General features: G+C 41.9%; 1 protein-coding gene across 1 annotated transcript in view; it reads left to right on the top strand.

The window, feature by feature from the left end:
* The window catches only part of RUNX1 (RUNX family transcription factor 1), a 263811-nt gene that overhangs the window by 184216 nt on the left and 59366 nt on the right, over positions 1–20229 (top strand). Inside the window, exon 5 of the mRNA XM_042461118.1 lies at positions 2217–2321. Coding sequence (XP_042317052.1) covers positions 2217–2321 — 105 coding nt within the window. The remainder of the gene's footprint in view (positions 1–2216; positions 2322–20229) is intronic.

Raw genomic sequence — 20229 nt, 5'->3', positions numbered from 1 at the left:
GGCAACCCTAACTGAACAAATCTTGCCAAGAAACACTTGAAGGCACACAGCAACAAATTACATGTCATCTGCATATCTTAAATTGTTAGTGTTCCTTTCTCCAGTTTTCATGCCTCCTTTCTCTGATTCTAATCCAACTTTACATATGATATGTTCAGTGTGCAAGTTAAATAGACAGGGTGATAAAATGAAACCTTGGCTGAAGCCATTGCCAACTGGAAACTGTTCCATTTTTCCATACTCTGTCCTGATGGTGGCCTCTTATCCTGAGTACAGGTTATCCATCAGGATAATCAAATATTATGGCAGGCCCATTTCTTTAAGAGCAATCCACAACTATGGTCTCAGTAAAAACTTCTCTTTTCAATTAAACAATTAACTGCACATATCACCAGAGCTGATTGTAAGTTTGATATGGTAATACAGTCCACCCTCGCCTTATGCAGAGTATCCATTCCACACCTCCTCGCATAAGGTAAACTGAGCGTATATTCAAGCCCCATTCGTTTGAATGGAGCGAGCAGTGTGGCGCTCATCCCATTTAGCATATTAAGGCTTGCCATCCGCGCAAGCTCCCTGTACTGTACTACAGCAAAAGTGCTGTCTGCCTAATCCTCTGACTAGCCATATGTTACTTTCAATATTCCTTGAGGACAGAAGTGTGGTCCTTACATGTACCCCAGGATAATTTTTGTGACTCCCAGAATCCTATTTTTAAAATGAATTTTTACCTCCAAAGGGTAATAATAATAATATGTTTTATTTATATTTCCCGCTTCTCCCAGAGGATCGAAGTGGGATTACAGCAGAATATAAAACAACAAGACAATATACAATTACAGTTAAAAATACAATTAACCATGATATCTACAATAATTATTAAAAACAATTTATAAAAATAATATATATCTACAAAACATACAGTGTGCCAGTCCTAATTGGGGTCTTGCTTAATTTCTATAGAGGGACAGACTTTATAAAGAGTTGGGAGGGTATGCTAATTGGAAGAGATAAGTTTTTAACGCCTTCTTGAAGGTTTCCAACGTAGGGATGCAGCGTATCTCTTCTGGGAGGTTGTTCCAATGTGTGGGGGCCATGGCCGAAAATGTTCTATGGTGGGTAGAAATTAATCTCACCCTAGGGTGCTCAAATATGAGCTTACCTGTTGTTCTGAGGGTGCGGGGCAGATTATGTAGGGAGAGGCGTTCCCTCAAGTAACTCAGGCCCAAGTCATGTAGGGCTTTAAAGGTAATAACCAACACTTTGTATTGGGCTCGGAATCTAATTGGCAGCCAGTGAAGAGATTTTGGTACCGGTGTTATATGGTCTTGCCTTGAGGATCCGGCGACCAATCTAGCTGCGGCATTTTGAACTAGCTGAAGTTTCCAAACCTGATACAAAGGTAGCCCCATGTAGAGCGCATTACAGAAGTCTAAACAAGAGGTTACCAGTGCGTGTACTACTGTTTCAAGGTCCTTTCGGTCCAGACAGGGATGTAGCTGGCGTATCAGCCGAAGCTGGTACCAAGCACTCCTGGCCATTGCGTTCACTTGGGATGATAACTGTAGGGATGAGTCCAAGAGTACTCCCAAACTACGAACCCGTCCAGGACAGGATGCCAAATTCCTCTGCCTGGACCTGGGGAACCTGTCACGAGTACCTCTGTTTTCTCTGGATTCAACTTGAGTTTGTTTTCCCTCATCCAGCCCATTACTGACCCCAGGCAGGCATCCAGAGGAGAGATGCCTTCCTTAGTCACTGTATCAGTCGGAGCCATGGAGAGGTAGATCTGGGTGTCATCAGCGTACTGAGAACACCGTGCTCCATGTTTCCGGGTATGTGTGCAAGTTGACACATTTTGGTCCCCATAGGGCATTTTAGGTCCAGGAGATGCCTTTTTTTCCAATAAAAAGTATCTTGGAAGTTTCCATAAGGGAAAAGGTCTCTCAAGGGTCAAAAATGGGCTAATTTGTCCCTATTTCTTTTAGGAGATATTTGGGAGGAAAAATCAGTTTGGGGGTATGGCAAGGGGATGCAGTCCTCCTTGGGGAGACCCGTGAAAATTGCCAATCTTTGCTTTAAGATTTTATGATAGCTAGTATGAACTGTAAATGTTCACAGATCACTTAAGGACATTTTATGCCTTTATAGGCATTGAAGGTAAAAGATGCACTATTGTATTTGGATATAAAAACAAATGTTATTTTCTGTTTCAGGTAAGAGCTTCACATTGACCATCACAGTCTTCACCAATCCTCCACAAGTTGCCACATACCACAGAGCCATAAAAATAACTGTGGATGGACCCCGTGAGCCAAGAAGTAAGTTTTCACATGACAGTGCACCTTTCTTAAGGTGTTCAAGTCTCATACATGGGGTGGGGGGGGGGGATAAGCCCAGTGGTCATTTCCTTTCGCCTTTGCATCCTGATTATCAGCTTCATTGCTTCCCACATGTTGGGAACAGAGCCTATCCAATGTGGAGCTTTTTCTATTCACAGAGCTTTTTAGACACTATAAAGCCTTGGAAGATGATGGGACTCAATAGCATAATGGACTTGCATGAGTAGAGAAGGTTATTGCTACTGTAGATATTTAACATCCCACTCATGCATGTAATAATGTGGCAGTGGATAAGGCAAGGAGTGAACCCTTACTCTCCCCTCTCATATGACTGGAATTACACGAGGGTCATGCTTGAATGAGGCCTTCAGCCTTAATCCCAGATCATAGAAATAGATGTGGAATAGCCTGGTCTGTTCAGTAAGATAGTAAGTGAAAATATAAGCAGGTGACCAGAGAATGTGATTCTGGTCCCACTTGTCTTGGGGTAGATTCTGTTGAATACTGTGAGGCTTGTTTCAGAGTAGATATGTATCTACAGGTCCTAAATACTCTAAAGGCACCAGATCCTGTCTGATCTTGGAAGCTAAGCTGGTCAGCCCTGGTTAGTACTTAGGTGGAAGACTGCCAATAAATACGAGGTGCTGTGGGCTATATTTCAAAGGTGGGAATTGGCAAAACCACATCTGAGTATTCCTTACATAAGAAAACCCTATGAAATTCATGGGATTGGTATAAGCTGAGAAGTTACTTGAAAGCACAAACACAGAGAGATGTGTGTAGGATTGCATGGCTAATCTATATAGAAGTTTGGCCATATTTTTGATATATAGATATTTCTGCAAGTATGGAGAAACCAATTAGGAATATGTAAAATTCTAACCAAACTTGCGCTTTGAGACAGAGAGAAGTAGGTGGGGAAACTTCCTAGCACTCTGTTTTACATAGATACAGTCTATTGATTAGGAAAAACTATATCCGAAATGTCTCCCATTAAAAAAGAATAGACAGTATAGTATATGCAAAAGTTGACAAAGGATGTGGGATAAAAGGATGCCATGCAGATTATCCAGTATTTCCTGCTCACATTGGCTTTCAGCTATTCATGGGAATTTTAATTTTAGAAACAAAATAGCCTTGTACAGACCTTTTATTTTCTCCTCTCAAAGCTGGCACACAGGGCAGAAGTGAAGGGTGTGGGGCAGGGGAATAGAGTCAGAAAGATGACGAGCTGATTTTGTATGCAGCTTTTTGTATCTCAAGCAAGTTTCCATCTTAAGAAAACAGTAATTGTTGAAGGCAGCACTTCAGGCAGGCAGATGGAATGTATTCCACTGAGGCAAGGATCTTCACAGCCTTGGCTGCCAATTTTTTCATTCTTAACAATTAAGAATGAGTAAATAATAAATAGTATCTCCAGGGATAAATCCAGAAGAGTCTCACATGCATAGTGTTTGGAGAAGGAGGGGAATCCCCCCCCCCATCTCCAAGCCAGCCCAAGCTTATGCAATACATTCCCTCATTATTACCTAAGGCAATTATTAACCTCAGTGTACAGTAGGGTGTTTGTATTTTCACTGAAACATCCTCTGGTAAACTGAGGTTTGTGGTTTTCATATCTTGTTCCCCTCTCACTTTTGGAAGAAGCTGCAGTTCAAGAGAAGTCAAAATGAGGAGAGTGAACTAACAAACACTCACAGGAGGGAGAATGTTCCAAGACAGGATCATTGTATGTATTCCAAGTCAATTATGCAAATAAAAATTTCTATGCAAACTCTTGGACTCACTGGCACTGATGGACTGGTATGACTAACCTAAATAACTAACTTTAGCTATATTCATATTGCTAGTTTGTTGCTTTGAAAAGAGTCAAAATTTCATCTACCTAGCTTCAAGCATTGGCCATGTTTTTCTGTAATAATTCCCCTTCTTTTCATGCACAAGCCAGGTGTCCAGTCACTTTGTATTTGCATTTAATATGTGCAGCTCTTGCTAAATTATTATATGCAATCTGGATTAGGTTTTCAAAATGAATACTGTATTTTCCAAGCAGAAAGGCACAGTATCAAGTTGCTGTGCAAATGTAATTTTAAAGCACTTTTCTAGTGCTTTAAAAACAATAGACCATACATCATATTTGGCTTCCAGAATATTATGGAAATCCACTTGTTGATGGCTACAACATTGCTTAGAATGGGCCACCTAGCTGTCTTTATTGTCTCAAACATTTTTCTTTCCCCTTTTCTTTTTAAAATACTGTGCTGTCTTCTTTCCCATGGGAGGCACCTCCTTCACTATTGCCTCCAGCACTCTTTCTGCAGCAGCTAGTCATGTTGAAAAAGAAAAGAGAGAGAATATTACTGGGAAGAGGGTAAGTGAACTGTTGTTTCACATAGTTAGGACAGTGCAGATTTTGCCTTGGTATTAGGAAGGGTGAACCAAATACCTCAAGCATTAAATTCTGAGAGTACTGAAATGATAGCAGCTTCTTAGAGGTCATTCAGACATTGGGTTTTTTTAGCAGAACGGTGTGAATGACCTCACTCATGCATGCGGGTTTGTCAGTCACACCATGAAACGGCATCTTTGCACATCTCTGGGAGTTCGGTTGCTCACGCATGCGAGCACTTGACTAAAGATGGAAGCAATTACGCGAATATATTCAAAATGCGTTCAAGGCATGCATAGTTTAATCCTGAATTATCCCAGGTCTAATCTCATCGGTTATTCACACTGCCAACAATGCAGATCTTTTTTAAAAACTCAGGGGAAAAAACAGTATCGATTATCCCAGGTTAAGTGGAAATGATTGATTAATGTTCACGCCCTCTACAAAACTAATATTACATTTGAAAATGAAGAAACATCATTCTAATTTTTAAACCTCAAATTGAACGACATACAATGCTGCAGGTGAACAAATTGAACTTTAAAAAAAGCTTTTAACTCAGTGCATAAAATGCCAATCTAAAATGAGCAATTAGATTCTAATTTACGCAGAAAAAATTGTAAACTATTGAAAACTGTAAAATTGTCTCCTTTTGATTAAATAAACAAAGAAACTACTATGTATGCAACACAGCCACCTACTACCACTTCTCAAGACACACTGGAAGCTGTCTGAGTGATGACCTGTCACTTAAAGACACAAACCACTTGATGGGCTCATTCCCACTTACATTTAAATCAGTTTGAGAGTCGCCTTCGTTGTTCCCACTATGAAAGTGGGTATTTTCGTGATCCCTTTGTAATCGCCTTTTTTTTTTTTTTTTGGCACAATGAGCCCCACTATGAGCTGCTGTTGGATTGCCCAGGTAATTGTGAGTAGTTGCAAAATCAATGAATTGAATCTCCTATTAATTTTTTTTTTTAATCATGTACCCATAGGTCACACCACAAGTACAAAGTCAGCGCTGGCAGGGGGAAGGAATGGTGGATCTACCAAAAACTGAGGAGGGATGGTAAATATCCCTTTCCCATTAGTCCCTCCCGTCCAGAATGATGTGGGATCTGCCATTCCCACTTGTTGAACAGAACCTATTCTTTTCAAAAGAACCACCAAAGAACTAGTGTCAGGAAAGAGCAGGGTTTTTTGCGTTTGCCTCACTTCATCATGATTGAAACCAATCATATTAGGATCGGAACCAGTTTCAAATGGAAACGACAATCATATAACCCGATCAGCAATTTGCTTTAAATTATAGTGGGAACGCGGCCTTTGTCACACCGCTGAAATTCCATCTCACACCCCAAGTTGGGAACCCCAGATCTAGAACAAGAAATACAATAGACATTCAAAGATTTTTCTATTCGCTGTTTTCCACCAAACCTATTCCATTTATTGTATTTCCCAGCTAGCAAATATGGATTTGCCATCTCTTGAGGCCTTCTTCAAAAAATTTTGTGTTAATTGTTTCAGTCTCTGTGATTCAAAAGCTCCCACTGTGACCCATTCAATTTGCTCATGGCAGCTGAGCCAGGAACTAAGTATCTGCTCACTGGAGTTGAGCCCTATTGGGGTGCTAAAATCAGGGAAGGCTGGGGGACAGTGAATCTGGATTTTACTGCAGTTCCTGCTGGAGCTGCCCAGAGTTGAACAAGAGCTTTGAACTAGGCTCTGGCATTGGCAGAGCCCCTGGAGAACTTGGAGCAGCTATAATGTAGACTTACTGCCCTCGTGGTCACAGATCCAGTAGCCATCTCTGTTGAGAATGCAGTTGTACTTCCAAAGAATCCAGAGTGGCCCTGGACACAGTTATGCTGAACTGATAAACAGTGAAGTAGGGGACATCAAAGAAAAGGGCATCTGCACTGATTAAATTGCTAACATCATCATTGATCTGTACAGCCAGTACAAATCAGCAGCTTAGGAAGAAATGGGGGATTCCTCCCTCAATCAGTATAATGTCTTAAATACACACATGCATATCCCTGTCTCAAGGGCAGAAGACAGTAAACTACAGAATAGAAAGACAGATACTTGTTCCAGAAGCATCATCAAATGCTTTGATACTAATTACACCTTTTTCTGGATTTGAAGTTTTTTCCCTTTAGATCCAAGTCTATATGAATACCCTGTAACTTTAGATGGAAGTTACAATTTATAGATTCTACAGGGAAGGCATATTTTAATTTCTTCCTTATAATCCAGACATAAAGAAAATGCTAGGGAGCCCTAATTATCTTTGCCCAACAGTATTTGAACTGTTCCATATTCAGTCCCATGCTATACTATTTGAAAAGACCTGCGGTGGCGAATACCTACAAAGTCTTCTTCAGATAAGCAGATAGATTTATTTTAGAAATTGTGAATCATCATCATCATCTCTCATTCTCTGATCTCTTTCTAAAAGTGGTTGAAGCCATCTGTTTAGGGTGGCTAGATAACAAATAAGCCAATATGATGTATGAAAAGTCTTAGTAGACCACAGGCTAAATATGAGTAAAAAGAGCTAATTAAATTCTAGGCTGCATCAGAAGAGCTGTAGTGTCCAGAGCAAGAGAAGTATAGTGCACCCGCGTTATATGCAGGCGCACCTTATGTGGCTTGCAGCATAAGCTGGAAGCTGTTCCAGAAAAAGCCCTCGCACGCCCCAGAAGAAATAATGGGGTGCGCACGTGCACAGCACCGCAAGCATGAGCCCCATTACTTCTAATGGGGCTCCAGCATATGCAATATTTCCCTTATGCGGGGGGGGGGGCAGATCCCCCACGTAAGGGAAGGGCCTACTGTAATAGTAACACTGCTTTGGTCAGATCTCACCTGGAATACTGTATCCCATGCTGGGCACCATAGTTCAAGAAGGATACTGACAAACTAAAATATGTCCGAAGGAAAGTGGCCAAGATGGTAAAGGGTGTTGAAAGTCCTAAAAGAAATAGTTGAGGGAACTGAGAATGTTTAGTTTGGAAAGAGGAGATTGAGAAGTGAGTGTGATGGCCATCTTTAAGTATCTTAAGGACTGTCATGTAGAATCATAGAATCATAGAGTTGGAAGAGACCGCAAGGGCCATCCAGTCCAACCCCCTGCCATGCAAGAAATCTCAATCAAAGCATCACTGACAGATGGCCATCCAGCCTCTGTTTAAAGACCTCTAAGGAAGGAGACTCTTGTTCCACTGTCGAACAGCCCTTACTGTCAGAACAATGCTATGCAAAGTGCTGGTGTTGGTCCATGAGCCATCAGTTACTGGTCTGTAGTGAGTTTTCAAGAAAGAAGTGAACAGTTGTAGCCTATGGGCACAAACACGGTACTAGTGCCTGGTATATAGAGAAGAAAAATGACAGTCCTTCATATCAGGGAGTCTGAGAATACTGAGGAGTGAGCTTGCTTTCTTTTGCTTCAGAGGGTAGGACCCAAACCAGTGTTTTCAAAATACATGAAATGGCATTCTGACTAAACATTAAGATGAATTTCCTAATGGTAAGAGCTACTGAACAATAAAACAGATTTCTTCAGAAAGTGTTGAGTTGCCCTTCATTGGAAGTTGTTAAAGCGATTGAATGGCCATTTCCAAGGCTAACTTTAGCTGATGATGCCTGCATGGATTTAGACTAGGTTGGGATTTTTTCCAGTGTTGCAAAGCTAAGTGGCCTTGTGATTTCTAATAAATAATATTAATATGGTCATTGTTTTCATTTGTACAATTTGCTGAAGCCATGTACCACCCACCAGCAGCCATGACTTTTAGCTGCTGATTCGCCTTTTCTGTGCAATTGTTATGAATGAGTTGAACTCAGATGAAGCTCAAATGAAAGAAAATGCAAAGAGGAAGTTGCTTGGGAGGAGGAGGTCATTTCACATACAATGGAAGTAGATGGTTGGAGGAATGTCAGGGAAACCAGGGATAGTCTGTGAGCTTGCAGCTACAGGTCCTGGAGTGATATGACAGAGAGGCTGACAAGACTTATTAAGCCTACTGACCATTACCCATTCCTTTTGGTCCATGTGGAAATCTTCAGAATATCATAAGGGATTATGAGGCTCTGTATAGGAAGCTGAAAGAGCTGGATGCACAGGTTATCATCTCATCTCTTCTCCCAGTTGAAGGGCACGGTCCAGGAAGGGAGAGGAGAATAGCTGATATAAACAACTGCTGCCGAGAATGATTTGGATTCTTGGATCATGGTTTGCGGTTCCATAAGGGGGTACTACTGGCAAGGGATGGGTTGTATTTCATGCCAATTGGCAGAAACGTTTTTGCCAATAGTTTCAAAAATTTGATCAGAAGGGCTTTTAACTGGGTTATGTGGGGGAGGGAGACAGTATTCTGGAAGGCAAAAGGGCTGGAGAAAATAGTCAAACTGTAATCTAGGGAACAAGGCGAACAGTGCAAAGACCCAACAGTTGGAGGCAAAAAAAACCTTGCCCAGACAGCAAGTAGGGGGCCACATGATCTTCGATGTCTCTACACTAATGCACAAAGCATGGGAAATAATGGCTCCTTTTCATCCTCGAGAGAAGTGACCAGCAGGGTGCCACAGGGTTCTGTCTTGGGCCCAGTGCTATTCAACATCTTTATCAATGACTTGGATGACAGAATTGGGGGCATACTTACCAAATTTGCAGAGGAGGAGTAGCTAATACCCCAGAGGATAGGATCAAAATTCAAAATGACCTGAATGGATTAGAAAGCAGGGCCAAAACTAACAAAATGAAATTCAACATGGAGAAATGTAAGGTACTCACTTAGGGCAGAAAAATGAAATGTATAGATATAGGATATGGGATACCTGGCTTAAGGAGACTAAATGTGAAAGGGATCTAGGAGTCCAAGTAGACCAACAGTTGATACTGTTGATCATGATCTTATGGTGGATCTGCTCCAGGACCTTGGATTTTCTGATTCCGTCCTTAACTGGTTCAGATCCTACCTTTCTGATAGGTCATTTGCTGTGATTGCTGGAGGCTAAGTCTCCGCTCCTGTGTCATTGTCTGTTGGAGTTCCACAGTGCTCCGTTTGGGGCCCATTGTTATTTTCTCTTTATACTTTGTCCCTAGATGACTTTATTGGCTCCTATGGTTTTCAGTATCACTTATATGCTGATGACACCCAAGCGTATTTTTCTACTCCGGAACTTTCTCTGGATGTTGAACAGTGAGTCCCATCATGTCTATCTGCTATTTCTGCTTGGGTGCTCTATCAGCTCCTTAAGCTCAGTATGAATAAGACCGAGCTACTTGTTTTCCCACCGAAGCCAATTCTGCATTATTCATTCTCAGTCACAGTTAGTGGCACTAACATTCAACTTGTGAAGGAAGCTCATAGTCTCAGTTTCATTTTCGATTCTTCCCTTTCGTTCGTTCCTCAAATTCTGGCCATGGCAAAGTCATGTCGTTTCTTTACAATGTAGCGAGAATCAGGCCTTTTCCTTCAGTTTTTACTGCTATGACTCTGATAGAATCATAGAGTTGGAAGAAACCGCAAGGGCCATCCAGTCCAACCCCCTGCCATGCAGGAAATCCAGATCAAAGCATCCCCGACAGATGGCCATCCAGCCTCTGTTTGAAGACCTCCAAGGAGGGAGACTCCATTACACTCCTAGGAAGTGTGTTCCACTGTCAAACAGCCCTTACTGTCAGGAAGTTCCTCCTAATGTTGAGGTGGAATCTCTTTTCCTGCAGCTTGCATCCATTGCTCCGGGTCCTAGTCTCTGGAGCAGCAGAAAACAAGCTTGCTCCCTCCTCAATATGACATCCCTTCAAATATTTAAACAGGGCTATCATATCACCTCTTAACCTTCTTTTCTCCAGGCTAAACATACCCAGCTCCCTAAGGCGTTCCTCGTAGGGCATGGTTTCCAGACCTTTCACCATTTTAGTCGCCCTCCTTTGGACACATGGCTCTAGTTTCTCAATGTCCTTTTTGAATTGTGGCGCCCAGAACTGGACACAATATTCCAGGTGGGGCCTGACCAGAGCAGAATATAGTGGCACTATTACTTCCCTTGATCTAGACCAGGGGTAGGCAACCTTTTTGAGCCAGGGGCCGGGTTGCTGTCCCTCAGACAACTGGGGGGCCGAAGCCAAAAAACAAATAATTAAATAATTTTTTAAAAATTTAAATAAATAAATAAACCGGGACAAATGTAGGACAACAATAACGGTGGACACTTTTATTTAAAAAAGTGGAGGACATGCAAAAATAATTGCTGATTTTTTTTAAAATGTTAATATAAATGCATGTTTCTGAGGCGTCTATAGACAGTTGCCCCCCTTACCCCTGCGCGCGAGAGGCCAAAGGCCCCGGCGGCAATCGGCGGCAGGACTGGGCTGGGGCTGGTCCCAAGGCCTCACCGGGCCGCATCCGGCCCGTGGGCCGCAGGTTGCCTACCCCTGATCTAGACACTATACTTCTATTGATGCAGCCTAAAATCTCATTGACCTTGTTAGCTGCCGCATCGCACTGTTGACTCATGTTCAACTTGTGGTCTACTTGGACTCCTAGATCCCTTTCACATGTTGTGTCCTTAAGCCAGGTGTCCCCCATCCTATATCTGTGCATTTCATTTTTTCGCCCTAAGTGCAGTACCTTACATTTCTCCCTGTTGAAGTTCATTCTGTTAGCTGTGGCCCAGCTTTCTAGTCTATTCAGGTCATTTTGAATTTTGATCTGGTTCATGCACTGGTCATCTCTTGCCTGGATTAGTGTAATTCTTTGCTAACTGGCTTCCTATTTCCCATTTTGCTACCTTGATTTCAGTACAACACTCTGCTGCTAGGATAATTTTTTCCACCTGCCGTTATGATCATGTCACTCCATTATTGTTGTCCCTTCACTAGCTCCCGATCCTGTTTAGAATCTATTACTACTAACGGATTAGAAGCTGTTACTAATTTTCTAAGCTCTTCATGGTTTGGCCCCCACCTACCTGTCAGCACTTGTTTCTCCCTATCTTCCTGTTTACTGTCTGTGCTCTAGTGATTTGGGGTTGCTGATTCTTCCCTTACTTGGATATGCTCCTTCTCCCACTCTGCCCCTATTTTTGGAATCTCCTTCCCAGGAATTTGTGGACCACCACGTCTCTAGATTTCTTTAAGTCTAAATTAAAGATTATTCTATTCAGGGAAGCCTTCCAACTTTAGTTTTTTGTGGGTTTTTTGGGCTATGTGGCCATGTTCTAGAGGAGTTTCTTCCTGACATTTCGCCAGCATCTGTGGCTGGCATCTTCAGAGAAATTCAGGCCACGTAGCCTGAAAAACCCACAAAAAACTATGGATGCTGGCCATGAAAGCCTTCGACCTTCTAACTTTCATCTTGTTTTTATGTTCATATTTTTTGTATTAATTTACATTTTATATTATTATTATTATTATTATTATTATTATTATTATTATTATCCTTTATTTTTAAAGCGCTGTAAATTTACACAGTCTAAAAAGACATGACACAAAGGGAGTGGTGGTGGGGAAGGGGCCTCTCTAGTAGGATAATACATATAAAATACATAGCAATAAAGGAAATGATTCAATAAAACAGACAACAAAAGAACATCAAATGGCAAGTGACAATTATGCAATGCCTGGGAACGCTGCCCTGAACAGGATGGTCTTCAACTCCGTTTTGAAGCTGGTTAAAGAAGTGATGGCTCTTGCTCGTGAGGGAAGAAGGTTCCAGGAGTGAGGGGCAGCGAGTGAAAAGGGGCGAATCCGAGATGGGGCAGAGGAAATCCTGGGCTGGGACAGCAGACCTTGACTACCAGAATGGAGGGCCCTAGTGGGAAGGTGAGGAGAAATAAGGTCTGATAAGTAAGGAGGGGCCAGCCCATGGAGAGCTTTAAACGTTGACAGCAGGAGCTTATACTGAATGTGGAAAGGGAGGGGGAGCCAGTGAAGGGATGGCAACACAGGAGAGATATGGTCAGAGTGGTGGGCGGATGTGATAATGCGTGCAGCTGAATGCTGGACAGAAATTAAAGGACGAAGGTGAGAAAGAGGAAGCCCAGCCAGGAGGATGTTACAGTAATCATGTCATGAGACCACTAGGGCATGGACCAGGATCTTGGCAGTAGAGGCAGAGAGATACGGTCGGATTTTGGCAATATTGTATAAAAAGAATCTACAAGCCTTGGCTGTGGTCTGGATCTGAGGGATACACGACAGAGAAGAATCAAAGATATAACCAAGACTGCGGGCTTGCTGAACCGGTTGAATAGAAATGTTGTCCACAGAGACAGAATAGGAGTGTTGAAGGGTAGGCTTAGGAGGAAAGACAAGAAGTTCCGTCTTGGACATGTTGAGCTTCAAACGCCGATGGCGCATCCACTGCGAGACAGCTGTGAGGCAAGACGAGACTTGCTGTTCAAGCCTTGGAGAAAGGTCAGGGGTAGAAAGATACAACTGGGTGTCATCGGCATACAGATGGTAGGAAAAACCAAAAGAGCTAATGAGTTTACCTAAGGACAGTGTGTAGAGAGAAAACAGAAGGGGACCCAGAACAGAGCCCTGGGAAACTCCAACAGATAAGGGGACAGAAGATGAAGTCTGACCACCTGCAACCACTGCAAAAGATCTGTCTGACAAATAAGATCTAAACCAGTTGAGAACAGCATCTGAGAACCCAAGGTCAGAGAGTATGTCAACTAGGAGACAGTGATCAACAGTGTCAAAGGCTGCAGACAAATCAAGAAGGATGAGAACAGAGTAAAGGCCATTAGCCTTGGCCTGTAAAAGGTCATTCGAGATCATAGTGTCTCTGTAGAATGCCTTGGGCGGAAACCAGACTGAAAGGGATCAAGAATGGAGTTGGCTTCAAGAAACTCAAGACAGCGAGAATAAACAACCCGTTCCAAAACCTTAGAAAGAAAGGGAAGAAGAGAGATCGGACGATAGCTAGACAAAGAGGAGGGATCAAGAGAAGGTTTTTTCAGAATTGGGGAAATGAGAGCATGTTTGAAGTCTGAAGGGAAGGAGCCTGGAGAGAGAGAGAGAGAGAGATTGAAGATATGGAGAAGCGAGGACAGAAAAGAGGGAGCTATAGAAATTAGAAGACGAGTAGGAATTGGATCAAGAGAACAGGTTGCAGGTTTGCAAGAGTTCAGAAGTGTAGAGAGTTCATCCAAAGAAGCAGGAGGAAACACAGAAAATTTTTTAGGCAAGGGCGAAAGAAGATTATGAGCAGAAGAAGAATCGGGAGGGACTATCTCAGAATGAATAGTGGTAATCTTTGAGACAAAATAATTAGCAAAGTCATTAGGAGAGAATGATGAAGAGACAGGAGGAGAGGGAGGTTTAAACAAAAAGTTGAAGATGGAGAACAAACGCTGCGGGCGCCTCTCATTGGCAGAGATCAATGATTTGTAATAAGTTTGTTTAGCCATAGACAGGGCACGTGAGAAGGAAGAAAGAACAAATTTGTAATGAATAAAATCAGCCCACTGTTTGGACTTTCTCCAAAGACGTTTGGCCGCTCTAGAGCAGGACCGGAGAAACTTAACAATGGGAGTAAGCCAGGGCTGAGGCCTAGTCTTGGAGGAAGAAGTGCATACAGAGACAGGGGCAAAATGGTCAAGAGTCGAGGAAAGAGTGGAGTTAAATAAAGACATTGCTGAGTCAGCAGAATCCCCAAGATTTAGGGAAGAGAGAGATGAATCCAGGCTTTGACCAAGATGGTTAGAGTCAACAGATTGAAGGTTACGAAAATGACACTGAACAGTATGACGAGGAGGTGGAGTATAAGTGAGAGCAAAGGAAATTAAATGATGATCAGATAGTGGAAAGTCAAGTGCTTGGTAGTCAGAAATGGTGCAGTTTGCAGCAAGAACTAGGTCAAGACAGTGACCGAGATAATGAGTTGAAGAGTTGGAATGTGATTGGAGGCCAAAAGAAGCTAGGTTATTGTTTTAACCTTGCTATAGTAATATTTTATTAATTTTATAATGTTATTTGTGGTTGTGCGCCGTAGGCAGGCTTTGTTTTTATTTTTGGACTGTTGTTTTCTTCCTCTATAAAGCACTATGAAAATGCCTATGGCGCTATATAAATAAACATAATAATAATAATAATAATAATAATAATAATAATAATAATAATAATTGAACATGAGTCAACAGTGCAATGTGGCAGCTAAAAAGGCTAATGCAATTTTAGGCTACATCAATATAAGTATAGTGTCTAGTTAAAGGGAAGTAATAGTGCCTCTCTATTCTGCTTTGGTCAGGCCCCACCTGGAATATTGTGTCCAGTGCTGGGCACCACAATTCAAAAAGGATGTGGAGAAACTTTAGGGTGACTAAAATGGTGAAGGGTCTGGAAACCATGCTTTATGAGGAACGACTTAGGGAGCTGGGGATATTTAGCCTGGAGAAGAAAAGTTTAAGAGGTGATATGATAGCCCTGTTTAAATATTTGATGGGATGTCATATTGAGGAAGGAGCCAGCTTGTTTTCTGCTGCTCCAGAGGCTAGGACCCAGAACAATGGATGCAAGCTACAGGAAAAGAAATTCCACCTCAACATTAGAAGGAACTTCCTGACAGTAAGGGCTGTTCGACAGTGGAACACACTCCCTCGGAGTGTAGTGGAGTCTCTTTCCTTGGAGGTATTTAAACAGAAGCTGGATGGCCACCTGTCGGGGATGCTTTGATTGAGAGTTCCTGCATGGCAGGGGTTGGACTGGATGGCCTTTGTGGTCTCTTCCAACTCTATGATTCTATGATCCTCTATGACAATTCCTCTTTTTGCTGTTGAAAGACTCATTAGAAAGGTCTCAAGAAAAGCCTCTTCCCTTCCAAAAATGTTTAAGAAAAACAAAATGTAATTTTAAAAAACTCAGAAAGCATGGCATCATTGTAAACATAGGCGCAGTACAGACCTCCCAAAAAGGGAGACCTGCTGGCGCCTTTTTCCCCCTGCCAGGAAGCTGCAGCCACCAAACCACGTGGCTTCCCTGCGGAGGAAAAAGAACCCGTGAAAAGCGGGTTCTTTTTGTACTGCCAGTGACATCCAAGTGTGCCTCACAAGTGCGGCGTGATGTGCAGATGCTATGCATCTGTCACGTAACAATGGTGGCGCCCGTATACACAGGGTGCCGCCATTGTTACGGCACTGCGCTGTACTAGGGTTAGAGACTGTGAGGTTGCCCTGCGGTCCCTTAACCCTAGTACACCGCCAGCACGGCACTTTAGCACCGCTCTTTGCAGCTTTAATTAAAAAAAAAAAACAAGTCCTACAAGTTTGTTAGAAAATTAATATCTGTACACTTTTGTAGCCTCTATACGTTACCACCCAACACGAAGGAATGTGAGCATTTTCTAAAATGTCACATACAGAGCAGACTCAGTGTAAGAAACACTACTAAGCTTTTTCTGAAGTTGCTTCAACCACTTTGAGTGGGTTGCTGTAGTGCTACTGAATGGAAAGAGTTTTTTCTGTGTTCTCAGTACTTCCCTTGGTGTCAAGCAGTGAGTAAACAGCCTAACTCAAATACAGAGGGGTGAGGACAACAAGAATTGGAGACAAAAGAAGCTCTGTGGCAGATGGGTAAGCGAGAGGAGATGTAAGATGGACGGCTACTTTCCTCACCCTAGTCAGATTTTCCTCTCCTTATTGGAATCTCTCTATTTGAGTCTTTGTGCAGATAATTAAGAAAAACTGGTGCTTTTCTGAGACCAAGAAATTTAAATTCCTGAGTCACACACTTGCCTTTTGCCTATCAGTCATACATGGCATGATCAATAGATAAGTAAGGTTTTTTTCATAGACCCATGTTGCTCATCCTCTTTCCCTTGGCAAAAAGAAAATGGCAAGGGCCCTAATAATAGTTCAAATCACATATTTCCCATATATAGGTACATTCAGAACCTTAACTTTGCTAACTGCTGAAATATTGATTGAATTTTGCATGTGGTTTCCCATGAAGGTATGCAAGATTACAGCATATTCTCACAGAAACTTCCCACATTGCTGGTTTGTCCTTTTAATGTAGGCACAAGAGAAGGCAAGATAAATGGGTCAGGGGTTTTTCCCAGTATTTTCGTATATAATTAATTCTGACCTCCCTCCCCTTCCAGTTGTGTCTGGAATACTACCAGATTTCTTCATGATTTAGGGAAGATCTATGCACCAATTAAGCATATTGATATTATTATTATTATTAACCTTTATTTATAAAGCGCTGTAAATTTACACAGCGTTGTACATAAATTTTTTAGTCAGACAGTTCCCTGCCCTCAGGCTTACAATCTAAAAGACACGACACAAAAGGAGAAGGGAGTGGTGGTGGGGAATAGGATCAGGTCCAGCAGATCTTCTCCACCTCCGAGGCCTGGACCAAGGCAGATGGACTGGAGGAAGGGCTTGGCTTCTTGATGGATGGTTAAAAGGAGGCTCACATCCATGATATCATGGCAAAGATCCAGCAGGTTGCCTCCAACAGAGTCTTCCTGCCAACAGAAAATGAGGTGTTAGTGTATCTGATGGGTTCTTCACCCTGCAGAAAGAAAGAAAGAAATTTAAAAGAAATTTAAAAATCCAGAATATTTGCACATGTCTATGAAGTTTGGGCTGATTCTAATAAAGATTGACTATATTGCATGTGGTTTGGCATATTTGTTGTTCTTGTGTTCAAGACCTCATTTTATAAGTGGAAATAAAATCTTCCAAATGGTGGTTGATGTATATGCAACAGCAAGAAGTTGTGATATTATGCTTTCTGTGGCCCTTTCCATTCCATCAGCCTTCAGTATGATTTGGGCCTTTAAAAAATTTCCAGCCTCATGACCGAGCATAGGTACCTTTTTCCACAGAAGAAGATAATTCTAAGTTGAGGGGCAGCCACCAAAAACATATTGCATACCCTTGTATGCCTGAAATGGCTCAGAGACAGTGTGCTTAAGTGATAATTCCTGGTTATTCTTAAAAGTTGCAATAAAACATGGAGATGTCCTGCTACAGAAGTCACAACTTTTTGTGTCATCACCATCAATCTGAGTTCACCTCAGAAAGACTAGACCAGGCTTCTGAAACAAACAGTAATAGCAAGATAGAATTTGATTGATTGATTTGCAATGAAACATGCTAATGTCAGCTTAACTGTAAAGCATCTCATTTGGGGGAGGAATTACCAATGATTCCTCCAACACTTGACATTCTGGGATGGCCTGTGTTACCTGCTGACCCTATTTTTTCAATTTAACCACCAAATGTTTTGGTTGACCACACCACTTTACTATTGAAAGTTAATATTGCTTGACTCATTCTGTGCTGTTCATAAGAAGCCAAAGAAAACAAGGGGGAAGAATAACCTGCCTGTATGCAGTTTGGAAACTTCTCAGAAACCTTGCTTTCAAAATGCTATACGGTAGCTTATTATAGCTCTCTTCAACTGCAGAGAAAAGGGAAGCAAATACCGTAACATGCATAACACTAAGCAGAACCATTAAGGACATGTGAGTTTGTAGTGAATTGGACCGGAGTCCCTTTTGTAAGTAACAAAGTATTTGGTACAATGGAGACACTGTCAAGCAAGTTAAAGGAGGACATTCTGAGCCACTCCAGTTGCTAAATGCAAATATGTTTATTTCAGATGAAAAAGAAGTCCCTGGTTTTATCACCAGGACAGGGTTATTTTGGTTCATGTGGTAAGTGTAAATATTCAAGCAAGGGAAAACCCACTTTTCCTTCCACAAGCCCATTTGTTAAGCAAAGTTTTGATGACTCAGGGCATGCATGAGCAATGGAATAGAAGCCCTTTTCATCAGCTGAGTGCCTGTTGCTTCTACATCAGTTTAGTTTGTGACAGTTTTTAACTCTCCAAAGACAGTTTGGAAATGAAATAGACTTGCTGTATTCATGGCGAATTTGATTGATTGATTTGCAGTGAAACATGCTAATGTCAGCTTAACTGTAAAGCATCTCATTTGGGGGAGAAATTACCAATGATTCCTCCAACACTTGACATACCCACAAACCTGTCATAATGACTGGCATCAAAGGACATGATCCAGAGTTTGTATTTTGGATGTAATAGCAGGCTTTCAGATGTGGAAGAACTGTTCTCTGAAACTTGGACTAGAACCTTGTGTGAGGACAGCCATGCTGCATCCATACGCTTAATTCTGCTTCTAGAAGTATCTTTCTGGGTGCTCATTTTGTGCCTGGATTATTGACCTGTTTATGCATTCCTGCCAGGACGTATAAGTGTGTGTGTGTGTGTGTGTGTGTGTTTAGCTTTATGCGTTAACTTTATACATATATAAAAATTAGGAATAGGCAAGTTCACCAATGGGAAACCCAACACTCACCTCATAGTAGCAACACAGTGTCCCATTCTGTAGCAACTCTGATAATGCCACATTCACCATGGTGAGATCAGAGGAACCCAGAACAAAAAGGTGGTCCTATGACGATAACATGGCCTATAGTATGGAGTGTTTCCAGCAACACAGTTGTGTCCTTGCTGCCAATCTGGAATGTCCAGGCGAATGTGGGGTAAAAGGAAGTTCTTTTATCTTTGGAGTTCCAGAGAAAAGCCCTGTGTTACCTGTGAATCCTGAGGAACACTGTGCACCTGGGTCACAGCTACTACAGGGTTTCCCACTAGTGTAGACAAGGCCTCAGTTAACAAAGAGTTTGACAATAATACTCCTTTATGCAAAGTCTTTTTATCCACCCAATCCTTTTTCCTTCATCCCTGGCTAGCTGCATGTTATTTAGCAGCATCAGCATTGGGAAGATGGTGAAGGATGGCTGGCGAAACACATTGCAGCAGTGTGTCTACAGCAAACAATGCATTAAAGTTAGAGCTGGGGAAGAAATGGGATTCTACTCATCCAACTATAGCTGCAAGAAAGAGGTAAACAGCAGCTGCTTCCAGAACCCTTTAGGGAGAATGTGACAACAGCAAAACAGAATGAATAGGGGAGAGCAGATAAGTACCTAACCATCATCCCTCAGCATGTTACAAAAGCATACACACATTTGGCTACAAAAATGAAAATCATAAGATGAGTGGAGACTGGTAAAAGAAAAAGTAAATTTTGGAAGAAGCTTTCAAATGGTCTCTAGAGGGTTCAAATGTTTTGATTGCTTATGCATAGCTTACATGACCTGTTTCATTTCATATGTGCAAATTGTTGATTTTCAAGGAAAAACTGGCTGAAACCTGTTGAATTGCAACTTTTTTGTGATGTATTTTTTTCCATTTTATTTTTGCCTCTGATAACAATTATTTTGTTAATGTAATGCCCAGGAACACATCTACATTGTTAAATGAGGCCAATTTGTATCTTAGGCCCAAGACAGACAGGCCAAAAGTGCCATGCTGCGGCCGATACTAAGGTTCCAGAGTCCACAGCATCCGCACACTCTGGAACCCTAGGACGTGCAGGCAGTGGTCTAATGGTGGCCTCCCATCCACACAGGGGCTGCCATCTTGATGTAAGTGAT

Source organism: Sceloporus undulatus, chromosome 3 (assembly GCF_019175285.1).
Source record: "Sceloporus undulatus isolate JIND9_A2432 ecotype Alabama chromosome 3, SceUnd_v1.1, whole genome shotgun sequence".
Taxonomy (NCBI): domain Eukaryota; kingdom Metazoa; phylum Chordata; class Lepidosauria; order Squamata; family Phrynosomatidae; genus Sceloporus; species Sceloporus undulatus.
The sequence above is the reverse complement of the archived record's forward strand: the minus strand, read 5'-3'. Positions and strand labels throughout refer to the sequence as shown.